This window comes from Apis cerana, linkage group LG11, assembly GCF_029169275.1.
Source record: "Apis cerana isolate GH-2021 linkage group LG11, AcerK_1.0, whole genome shotgun sequence".
NCBI classification, from domain to species: Eukaryota; Metazoa; Arthropoda; class Insecta; order Hymenoptera; family Apidae; genus Apis; species Apis cerana.
Window position 1 is genome coordinate 8,580,703 of NC_083862.1, and position 13,235 is coordinate 8,593,937.

The 13,235-nt window shown below is 33.2% G+C and overlaps 1 protein-coding gene across 2 annotated transcripts in view; it reads right to left on the reverse strand.

The window, feature by feature from the left end:
- The window catches only part of LOC108002348 (transcriptional regulator Myc-B), a 39,222-nt gene extending 29,495 nt beyond the window's left edge, over positions 1-9,727 (reverse strand). For both annotated transcript variants that reach the window (XM_017063982.3, XM_017063980.3), the window contains exons 1-2: positions 9,136-9,727; positions 2,881-3,639 (exon numbers count right to left, since the gene is read on the reverse strand). In XM_017063982.3, coding sequence (XP_016919471.1) covers positions 2,881-3,634 — 754 coding nt within the window. In that variant the 5' untranslated portion in view covers positions 3,635-3,639; positions 9,136-9,727. The remainder of the gene's footprint in view (positions 1-2,880; positions 3,640-9,135) is intronic.
- Between the last annotated feature and the right edge of the window lie 3,508 nt (positions 9,728-13,235).

A 13,235-nucleotide genomic window follows, 5' to 3' on the forward strand; every position in this document is an offset into this window, starting at 1 on the left:
TCGCTATATCACTATATTAGTATATAAATAACACAGATTCATTATGTGTAATCGCACGTTTGTTCTTTTAATGTTTTTTTGACGATATTTTAACGTTCTATGCGACAAGCTTTCGCACATTTAGATATGCATGAAGTTATCGATACGAACAATGATTGCAACTTGGAACAAATATTAAATACTTATTGATATAAATATGTATACACCGTTTATTTTTAATGTTAATACTGAATATTCGTATATGAATACTTTGTGTAAAATTGACACAATACTTTAAGTGATAAAAGATAAGGTAGGGAATTTTTAAAATTCTAAAGAAACGTATGTGAAATTAATGAAATGTACAGTACGTAAAATTATTGTATGTACATAGTTAATATTTAGATATTTAATCAGCAGCTGCGTAATCATGTTATTTAAGATGATTACGTAAAAGTATTAGATATACATATTTATATCAGATAATGGACTATAATAAGTCATCTAATTAATTTTAATAGGTTATAATAGATTTGTCTCGTTAATACTACAATATTATCAAATATTACATATGCAAATTGAATATATACAAAAATTTTAAACTTAAAGTTTACTTCTTATTTTAATCCTTAATCCTTTAACACCTATCTTGCACAAAATATTTTTCAACAATATCGATGCAACGTAAGATAAATTCTTCGTGAGTATTTTTACAAAAGAAAATCCACCTTTAACACGTATTCTATGTAAAAGATTTTTCAATGACATCGACGCAACAGAGATAAAGATAAAACATCAAACATTTCTCCCTTCCTTCCCCGATAGCAATCATCCTCGTCACTGAAAGCGAACAAATGTCGCGTATACAGCAATTAAATTACATTTACGTTTCCAATGACTATATATATATTAATGTATAGGTTAACGTATAACCTTCGCCGTTATTAAACTAAAACGAACGGAATATCTCGTCTCGAGGCACGACGATAAGCATCTAAGGAAATACCGTTGTAAAATATTCACGAAAGCTGTGGCAACTCGCGTTATAGTATTCTGATAACGAGATCGCGCGCACACGCGAAAGGAGGGCCTTTGAACTGTTCTCTCTCTTTATCGACTCTTCGACCGCTTCATACATTGTAAATCTCTCTCCTCGAAGAAACCGAGAAATTTGACATAGGCGTGTTGCCTCTGAAAAATCACACCATTGCGAACAAAAACGTCTCTGTTCGGCACACCGACCACTGATTACTTTGCGAAAATATCACTTGCATCGTGGAACAAAAGACTCGCGCCTAACCCTTTGTCCTTCTATGCACCAATACATATACATACGGTAAGCGAAAACGAGAGAATAAAAAAAAAAGAGAGAAGGAAATGTGAAAAATTCGTACATCATCGTGCACACTTAACGTGGATCAAATTATTTGTACAAACACGAAACGATATATTGTGTATATCTTGTGATGCATAACTGTGTGTTCAGGTTTTTCGAAAAAGAAACAGCCTATAGGCAGAATCGAAAATTCTCACGAGTTTCTTTCTCTCCTATCTCTTTCTTTTTCTTTTTTATCTTTGTTCTTTCCCTTTCCCATCGAAGAATAGAACAACGAAGAAAGAAGGTTGTCGAGAGGACGTTAGCGTAACGACCATCGAACTTGGGTCTAAAACGAGTTTCTTTTCTCGATTGTGTCGCATTCACGACGCTGCCACGACGAATGACGAATAACCAAACGCGTGATTAGCATACTCATGCGGGTAACCGAATTCGGCGAACTGCACTCTCCCCGAGAGAAGAGTGTTGTACCGTCAATTGCACTCGATTAAGAGGAGGATCCTTCTTAGGTTCGACCTTGCCTTGCCTCCGTTTAAAAGGGTACAAAAGAACAAGATGAATAAACTCGTTGATCCTTTGGCGGATGGCTAAGATAAAACGTTATACCTCCGAGCAAGGGAATAAGCGGTATATTTGCACTACTTAAATTTCATATGTGAAACCGCGTATTGACCTACGAAAGTGAGATGATAATGATGTATGTGAAGTGAAATGATAAAAAAAAATGAACAGTATTATTTTTTCAATCGTTGAAATTATAAATTTTTTAATAATATAAATTTTACGAATATTTATGGAGCTATAACGATCTGCTTTAGTATTTTTAGAAGCACTATTAAATCTTAGCATGTTTCTCGTAAGTAATAGGTTTGTAAGAAAAGAAAGATAGAAAACTTTCATAGACTATTGTAATTTGAATAGATTTTTAAAATCTTAACATTTTAGAATATTCCATGGTTTTCAAATAAAGATGAACGAACATGAATATTCTTGAATTGAGAATTGTAATATGTTTTGTATTATAACGTAAAGCAGTTACTGAGACGAATTTTATAATCTACAACACAATATTATTCAATGTCACCAAAATATAAAAATAAAAGAAAAACGAAGAAATCGAAAACCATGACAAATTTTAAAAATTTCTTCAAACTGTACATGTATGAAAAATAAAAGATCTTTCTCCATTTTTTTAAAAACCTATCACTCAAGAAAAAAAATCACCTTATATTACTGTCAATCCTGGTGTGGTGAAAATAAATCTTATGATCTAAAGTCGAATTTTCAGTAGTAAAATAGACGAATATATTAGCAGTCTCCGGCTATAATTCAATGTCACATCACGAATATTAAACTAATTAAACGTGCAAATAATCGATAATTAATATCAAAACAAAAAAGTATTATGCTATATATACATACATATATATATATATTTAATATGCTAGATATACATTTAGCATACTAAATATCAGAGATAGAATAGAATGCGATGACACAGCAGAAATATCAACAGAAGTAACATGATCGAGAGCAAAATGAGAAAAGGGAAATTCATGACTCACCGGAATCAGAAGGTGTCTGTACACCAAGATGTTCCAGGTTCTTCCCGATAGGCTGATTCAGATGATAGCAATGATCGCTTAGAGTGTTCCTGATATTGGTCTCTCTATGCACTTGACACTGATTTTCCTCCTCCTCTTTCCTCCTGTCATGGAACCTGACCAGCTGGCCAGTGACCTCGCTCACTGGAACAGCCTTGGTAACCGCGTCTGACATGCACTCGGACAATTTCTCGTGTATATTGATCTGATCGTGTCTGAAGAACGGGCCCTCGTCCTCTGTCTCCGTGTCGGAGCTCGAGCTTGGTGTTTCCGGTCTAGTTGAATCTCCATCACTCTCCAGATTTCTTGTACGGCACTGTTGCTGATTGACCAAAGAATTTCCTATATGAGCTACACCTGCCCGCGATATCAATACACTACGACCAGCTGGCACCTTTTTCTGCATCTGTGAGTTTTTCTTCGCGGGCAACGTCCTGTTATGCTCTTTACTGATGCACAGCCCAGCCCACATGCAATCATGATGGCGTATCTTTCGTGACGAAAGGCAGCTCATTTTGTCGTAGAGCAAATCTGGTAGAACGCCATCATCGAAGGTAGAGAGCTCGTGATACACATCCGTATGGACGGCGTCCAATCGGTCCAGCGGGAAGTCAAAATCGAATTTCTTCCATATGTCGTCGGATACCACTGTCGTGGTAGCCAAAGGCTCGTCCAACAGGCCTAGATCAGAGCAATCCCAAACTGGCACCGGCATTTCGCCTGAAATATATATAACGAATTTATTATCTTTTTTATTTCTCGTAAATAACCAATAATTTTAATTGATATACTGATATTCAAATTATCCTCCGATTTAAAATTAAATTTTTTCTTTGTGTTAAAAAATATTTAAACTCAATTCTCTATTATATATTTTATACTTATACATTTTCAATTTGTTACAACCGTTAAATACTATTTGCATTATTTTCCTAAATATCGTAAATCATTTTCTTTGTTATTATATGGGCGATCTATAAGCGGATCATTTTTCGGAATCCTGAAACATAAATCACTACTTATGTCGATAATTTATTTTACAACCTGGCTATATTTTTGTGCTTATAAAAGTACTTTAGATATTATACCGGGTAGTAAAATGAGAAAATGAAAACTGTTATTTTTAACCGAACAAGGGAAATGGAAAGTATGAGGGACTTTTTATTTGCGCGATGTTTTTAATGTCATTCGATCGATCATCTATCTAAGGAAATTTATTTCTTTTATTGTTATAACATGTTGCTTCTAGTGCAATGTAATGACTATTCGGTATTGCATCGCGTGTCGTAATGTCAACGCGCATTATCACGCGAATCACCGAAACGAATACAGTTAACGCTATGAAAATATGAACAGAGGTCGGAACTCGTTTACATGTATGCATTCGTACGTAAATAGTCGACCTTCTCTTGCGACGTATCAATTTGCACGTTATCCGCATATCGGTAAAAAATGTCACTTAATCACACGACACAAACTAAATATTAATGATTAAAGAAAAAAGAATCGATAGTGATAATCCTGCATTTTTAATGCTATCGTTATCTTTCATAGATAGATAAAAAATAATTATTAATAAAGAACTAATTTTATGAAATTTTATATATATATATATATAGAAAAATATTGTAATTGAAAGTTTATAAATACAAAGCTTAGAAAAATAATCATAAATAAATTATACGCATTGATAAAATTGTAAAAATATAGACTTCTTGTTAGAGTTCATTATAAGAAGAGAATTTTTATAGAGATGTCTTGACACCTACGAAATGAAAGCAAAACTTATACCGGTTGTGATAAGCCGCCTTTACACGTGGGAACTGAAAGTAAAAGAAAAGAACCGGTACGAATCGAATTTGTTAACCTTCGAATAAATCACGACCCACCTCACGAAATGTCCCTAAAGAACGTAACTTTTTCCCTCCCTGCTCGAGAAACCGTTATACACATCTTTCTTCGCAACACAAAACTGACAATAGTACATGGTATGATTTAATCACCAGGTGTTGCACGATCTCATATAAGCAGTGCACAGAGTATATATATTCGAGCTAACCATCGTAATGCAAGAACAATATATATATATATTAAGAATAATTGTGTGAGATTTACGATACGAAGAAAAGTTAATTTTTTCGCGGGATGACATCGTTTGGCATACGTTAACACGTTGCATAGTACACAGCGAGATTCGATATAAATCTACGCGATCACTCATTGCAAATGTGATCGTTTAAATGTTCCATCAAAGAACATAAGATGAATGTCGAGAGAGCTCTCAAATGATTATGGTTATACACAACGAAAAGTCAAATGGTATGACGCTATATGGGCGGCTCTCGAATGACTCACAAGAGAATTCCAATGAAATTCGTCGGCTATATCGGTTTCGCGAATCTACAACACCGACAGAGCAATCAACTCTGCCATTTATTGTCAATGGCCTAACCTAAACATTATATCCGCTCGATTAGGCCCACCTCAATGATGACAAGTAAATGCGCGCGCTTTTGCCAGTCGTTATCTTATTCCCGTACTGATCGTTCTCCGCGTGACAATTAATCGTTACATAACGTCGATTGTTACGACACTCGCTTTCGCGAGAAAAGCACGCATGCGCACTTCGATGTATATTTGAAGAGAAGAAAAAAGTTTTTTTACAATGATTATCATAAAAAATCACAAGTCATCTCAAGGAAATATAAACGTTTAATATATTCTTTAATATTTAGTAATGTAATGAAAAATAGTTATATGATTATGACACATAAAAAGAACTATCATTATGAATACATTAAACATTGTGAGGTTAGAAAGGTCAATTTAGAATAGAATATTAATAGAAAATCCACATATAATTTTTAATTCTTAAAAAACTTAATTACACAATAACATAATTAATTCTTACACAAATAAAAATTAAAAAAAAATATTTAGAAAACATCGAAGAACGAGAAATTTTAAAATAATATTCATAATATTGAAAATATAATTAAATTGGTGATATGCGATATATCCTACAAAATGTTATTACAACAAAAATGTTAATAACTGTCTTAGTTAATAGAAAATCTTATTTCGTTTATTTTTTTTGACAAACGTGATTTATTACTAAACTGCGAATATATATACATTTATGACAATATGCAAAAATATACATAGATAAAAACAATTTTAAAGTAACAAAATATAAAAATAAAATTATTTCAGATTATTAAGGAAGTAATATATATATCTATTTATAATCTATTTATAATTTAAAGATAAAGAATAAAAACAAGATAAATAGATTAATTGAAATCTAAAAGAATTGCCTATATTTAAATATCGGTATTATTTAGCGCTATTCTATTTTATTCCAATCCATGAAGTTTAATACATTAATTCAAAAGTCAGTTATTTTAATATGAAAGCGATGAAGAATGATGTTTGAAGAACTGTCATTGTAATTAAACAACAAAAATTTTCCCTTTATTAAGAATTTTATGTTCCAATTACATATTTCTTTATTATAATCTACCATAGGATTAAATATTATAACAATGTTAAGATGGTGGAATTAAAACAAAAAAAAAAAACAAAACAAAAAACGCACGCGTCGAAATTCAGTATATCTGTTTCTCATCTGATCGGTAAAAAAGATGATTCTGCGGGATATTTATGCGAAGAACAAACAAGAGAACGATTTCGCCGAAAAGCCAAACTATATATTGGTGTTAATATTTTGACAAGCGTTCGGACAAAGACGTTTGACGGTTAAACGAGTCTGTTCCACGTGAGATTCTTATCGAAAACCGCCGCGAGGAGGACCAAAAAATAAGCAACAAGGAGGGAAAAAAAGTGAAAGGTGCAGAAGTATCATGAGAGAAAAAGAGAGATAGAGACCGGTGGTCTTTGTGACTCGGTCGCCCGTGAAAAACGCACACCGTTGAAAAACAATGACACATTATCCGTCGTTCTTCCTTGTCCCTACTTTACCCGCTGAATCGAACAAAAGACGGTCGGTAGGGGAAATCACCTTCCTAGAACGGCCTTGGGAGCAAAAGAAAGCATCAGCGTGTGTATAAACCTTTCTCGTGGTACTCTCGTCGTGAGAGAGAAAAACGAGGGAAAAGAAAAGAAGAAAAAAAAAGAGGAGAAAAGAAGAAAAGAAGCGGGATAAACTTTCGTTTAAACCGTTCTCGAAGCGTCGACCAAACATGCGCGAAAAAAGTGTTCCTCAACGAACAGGTAAACAGACAGAGGTAACAAAATATACAGAGCGCCCCAAGTGTTTTGGGAAAAAATGTCGGTAATATAATTTCTTGCGCGAATTCCGTCAAATTGTTGTATTTCTGCCGAGTCTCGTTACCAACAGGTAGATCTTCTTTCTCCCTAGTTATATAATAGATACAATCACTTGCATCGTGAGTTCGTTATTAATAGATCACACTTTCACAAAAATCGCATGGCAACATTTCTTATCAGTTTTAAAAATTCAATTTTATTTAATCGATGCACGAGAAAGGTTATTGTGATATATAAATATGTACATATATATATATGAAACAGAAATATGTAATTTATTAAATTCATATGCGAGATTGAATTGAACGAAAGAGGGAAAAAGAAGATAGAAAGCGAAAAATTGCTTTTTTTTCGGGAAGAAAAAAGACCGATAAACCGGATAACTGCTTTCGTTTAGACAGGACTTTCGAAAATCTATATGTACATGTATTACACGTACGTTCATATATGTGTATTAAGCACATTCCATGGCCACAAGAGCGTCGATCGATGGATCGAACTTTTCTGCCTACACGCGCCGAGCGAAACCGGTCCAACGGCAGCAGCTTTAGATATAGGTGGCGGGTATATGCATGTATGTGTGTGTCTCGAACATTATCGTTCAAGCGTGTAACGAGCTGACAGCTTTCCTACCGCACTCTAATTAACGATAGCTTTCTTCGGGCCGAAAGGACGTAGGACACCGGCAAAAGCGAAATGAAAAACGATCTTCCTTCCTCCATTTGTATTGTATCCATACGGAAGTATATCCTATATACAAATTCTTGAAAACTAGACGCATACGCGCGCGTGCTGCAAACGTGTTGCATGACGTTGCGATAGAAAGTGCAACATATCGGTTAGCGTGCCTATCTCCGACATATTTTCACATATATCGATTCTGATGAGATGCTATTTGACCATATTAATAAAATCTCGTATAATCATATTCGTATAAAACAATTTCCGAAATGTCATATCACAACTGTTTCGATAAGATATATGCACTATTTTCGAATTATATGGAATATATAGAATTTGAAATCTAGAGAGAAAATATTTTCGAAATGTCAAATATTGAAAATCAATAGAATATTTAAAAAAAAATTAAAAAATATAACGAAAAAAATTTATAGAAAATATTGAAAATTTTTAATTTTTAAATTAATTACATGAAATATTTGTATCTAATATTGAAATCTTGGGATTTTAATGACTTACGCACATACGAGAAAAAAAATCAAATATCAATTTCGAGATTAGTTTTAATTTTGGATTTAATAATTAAATTTTAGATGATGCTTCAATTATTGAAAGTTAATTAACAAAATTGAAAATGCGCGCGAAAATTATATCATGAATTTTGGCGGTAAAACTAAACAAAAAAGCACGGACATATATGATAGATATTACGAATCGAATACGTATTTCGAATACTATTTATAGATGACAGAGATAAATTCAAACGAACCGGCTAACTGCCAAAGTAGAAATTCATAAGTTAATACAAAATGTTCAGAGAATTTCTCTTTTCACGAAACAAACTGTTTCATCGATATTTATACTCAAAATTCTCGACGAATTGTAAAAAGTATTAGATAAAATTTCGAAAACACGCCAAGTAGAATATTTTATACACATTTTATATAATATTTTAAAAATCGAGTTTATCTCTATATTTGCTAGTATATCAGAGATAATCTTGCGAACGATCCCGTTTCTCGCTGAAATTCCGGCTCGAACCGGTTACGAGTTTATGGCTTCGCGTGGAACTGTCAAAATTGGAAAAGAAATTAACGCAATCTATGAAATCTACCGTCTAATTTGAAAATTATCCATGATTACGTGAATTATCACTTGGAATCCGATTAAAATCCGATATTAAAATTCACCGAAGAAGAAAATGACTGAATAGGAAATAGAAGGAAATATTTGCACTGTACTCACCTGTCGGCCACTTAGCGTTGTAACCCGAAAGAGAAATAGTATCCACTGTGGAACACACTTTGGCGCGAGTTCGAATCTCGCGCTAGAAACGAAACCAATAGAACGAATTAAGGCGCGTCCCGCCTCTTTTTCTTCTGCAAGGCGTGTCTATAGATTCCGAGATTGGCTAGTCTCGAATAAGAGGACAAGCCACGCGAAGACGAGATGTTACGCGGCACTGAGCAAAAACCGAAATGAAAGAAAAAAAATAAAGAAAAACGGCGCAGCCTCTTTCCGTTTCACCGTCCAGATAAACGCGTGGAAAATGCGTGCACGAAGAATAAATCCGTTCAGGCGAAACAGCCGCCGGTACTACTGCCGTTTGGCCATAAACGTTCCAGCCGTTTTCTTTTATTGTCGAGACTGTCGTACGACGAGATACTGCTACTACTACTTCTGCTGCTATATTCTACCAGGCAAAGAGAGAATTTCATTCTCGGCGCGATCCGTACGATAAGCCGGTGGCTCTAACTCTCGTTCTTGTGCACGCGTACGCTGATCGGCGGCGATCCGATCTTCACATTAAGGCCGGTTAAAGGCAACTACACCATTCGGTTCGTGCGCCTTCCATCTTCCGCAGGCATGCCCACCGCTACGGGACCCGGCGTCAGGGCCGTGCCACTCAGCGTCGCGCCCCACTCTTCTTCCCTCACTACATACAGCCCTCGAATATTTAGTCGCCGAGTCGTATCGCTCGATAATCGCGTCGCTACTTAAGGACACAGCCGAAGCTCTCTGACATAGAAGCGCTCTCATTCTATCTTTCACGGCCGGCTGTATACTTATTACATATTTACTTATATATGTAATATACTATTCGCTATTACTAGTGAATAATTACCTTATCATTGCGTACGCGGTTATGATTGATGTTTCGTGATACGATAAGCGATAATCGACGCGGCTAAGAAATCGAGCAAAAATTTTCTTTTTATTTTCTAATTCTTGTTTTCTGTGTCCAGTTAACAATTGTGGGATGTGACAGATGATTTATATTTCTTCTTGATATATAGTTTTTAGCGATTTAAATGTTGGTGAATTATTCACTCATTTCGTAAGTAAATAGCAGAAGCTTGAATTTTATATGGTGGTTTTATTGTTTAGAGGATAAAAATAATAATAACGAAGGATGATAAGTGAAAATAATTATAATACATGGAAAACATCAATATGTAATGAATTATATCGCATTTAATGTTTATAAAATTAGATATTATTTTTTACATACACACGTACAATTTCAACGTATATATATTTTTTTAAAGAACATGTAAATATTTATTAACTGAAACGAATATATGAAATAAATATATACAATAATTTATGTTGAGAAAGAATTATTGAAGATTTTCATAATATGTATATAAGTTTATGCACGTTATTCAACGATGTCTTCATAACTATGAAAATTCATAGATTGTATACATGCAAATTCATCGACTAGACAATATATCCATATGCAGTTGATTCCAAGATAAAGCGATCATTGTTTCTGACGAATACCGATCACAGTTTACCCCATGCTTACGTTAGACAGGTAGAGTTCTTTTGTACCATGTAGCAGCTGCTCGATCCGTGTAGTTGAGAGAATATGTTATGGTTTGATGTACGCCGTCTCGCATGAGTTTGTCATGGGAGAAATGTGGAGGCCACATGTGGAGCAAGCTTGTGGTTGGCAACCTGTCGGAACCTGTACGGATTTAATACTACAACCAGTCCTGTAATATTAAGGATTCCACTATGTTGGCCCTCAACGCTCTCATAATTATTATTCCTTGGCAAAATTGTTTTACTCTTAGACAAAATTAACTATAAAGCTATTACAAATTATCTCTTATCTATCTTTTTTCTTTGTGCTCGTTATTTTTACAAAATTTAATCATTATCTTTTTTTCCATGATTCTGTACGTAATCTAGTAATAATTTCCTCTTATATTCGTTTCCAAGGAGACTGAAACAATCATGTTCCTGTTATTTCGCGTTACGACGTGGTTGCTGCAATTTTTAACCGATATTGCATAACGGGGCAGAGTTTATTGAAAAAATAACGGGGAAATAGTATTCAACTCGATAATATTCTTAGTCATCGTTTACTATAACGAGTCTTGTTTATATTAGTCATTTTAGTTGACTTTATATTGTTTGAATACAAGCAAGTTGGTTTAAAGTTGTGTCTATTTTGTGTATGTATCAGTAATGGGTATCTATAATAGCGTTAAAAATAATTATTGCATTGTCTGTGATTATAAAAAATGTTATGTATGAGTCATACAAAATAAATAAAGAAATAGAACCATAAGATAAATGAAAGTGAAATTGAAAATGAAATATTTGATTTTAAATATGATATGTATTTCGTATCTTTTATTATTATTAATTGAAATTAATACAAGAAAGTCTCTTTTCTTTAAAGTCATTGTTAATAATTGGTCTGCCTCGTAGTTAATTAGAGTAAAGAAATGAATTGACAGAGAGTCTTCTTGATGCATTTGGGTTACCGTTAAAATAATTAATTAGCTATAAAAGATAAAAGAAGTCGTAAAAAACTATCTCAAAAATTTTATGATTTGCTTAATTTAATATGTTTCCTTTAATTTAAGAAGAAATTAAAATATTGTCTTGTAACCTCAAATATCAAAACTGAAACTCTGAAAGAATCAAATCACAGTTTCATTAAATTTAATTTAAATAAACAATTCTAATTTACTTAAATTTTATATAAACATTAGATGGATAAAATGTTTTTTTAAAATATTTATATTTTTAATATATGATTGCATAAAATTTTTCTTTTCTTCAGTTCTTTTCTTGAGAAACAATGCTACACGTGACTTTGTCTTCTACTCGAAGTATTTATTAACTTAAAGAAATTTCACGTTGGCCATGCTCGAGAAGGTTGCTCGTAACGTTCGTAGCCCTTGACACACAATGTTGTGCAATTCGAAGCAGTACGGAAACCGGCAGCTGATAGTGTCTCATCGTTACGTCATTTCCAGCAATAAAGGGTTAGATTTATGACAGGCTTCGATAAACCAAGATTATAAATTTCCCTTGTTATTAGAATTATAGTTACTGTTTAAGATGGATCCAAAGAATAAACAGTGTACATTCTACTTACAAAGGTGTTAAAACTTTAACTCGATCACTCTTGCATATGGCTTATGGTAATTATTCATCGAGTTGATGAAAACAATTTGTTGAACTTCGTTTAATCCTGAACTCTATTAATCATAAATTCATAATTTGAAAATATATAATACAGTTCAAGTAGATTTTATATGAAATGAAATAAAAGAAATGACAATTTGAAATATAAAAATAAAATAAATAAAAACATATTTTATTTAAAATATGCAAAAAATATTTTTATGAATAAATATTGTAATCAATTCAAGCTTAATATAATTATATTTTTAACAAAATACTATAGTAGAATGATATATATATATATATATTGACTTCTACCTAATCTTTCAGTTTGCCACGAAATAAAATAAATAATATGAGTTTGATAAAATTCTATCCAATGATTCTAAAATTCATACCATCTTTATATATTAAGAGCAAATTAAATACGATGTCAATGATATATTTCGAATTAAATTGTACAAAATATATACGTACATTATCAAAAATGAAAGAACTCGTTATCATTAGCTATTAAAATTTATTTGCATTATTGTATCCATATACGATATTCATTTTTATACCATTTCCAAAATTTTTTATCGATCCTTTTTAAATTCGAGTGACAATTCAATTTTCTATTAGGGCGCTGAAACTGTATGCAACGGCACTGAACCGAGTCCGTGTGGAGGGGCGTGCCCGCCCAATTCTCGTTGCCATAATGTTGCATATATTGCAGAAATTACGTCGTTTTGTTTACAAAAAGCTCGATACTGATTGTCCATGATGCTAATCAAATATACTCAATAAGTTCGAGTGTCTGTCGTGGCGTACTTCAAGAGATTTTCGGCATGGAATATCGGCGTTGCGGACTATTTCTCGTCGCGTAGTACATATTGAGCGTTGCGGTAACGCAGCATCGACGCCTAGTAACA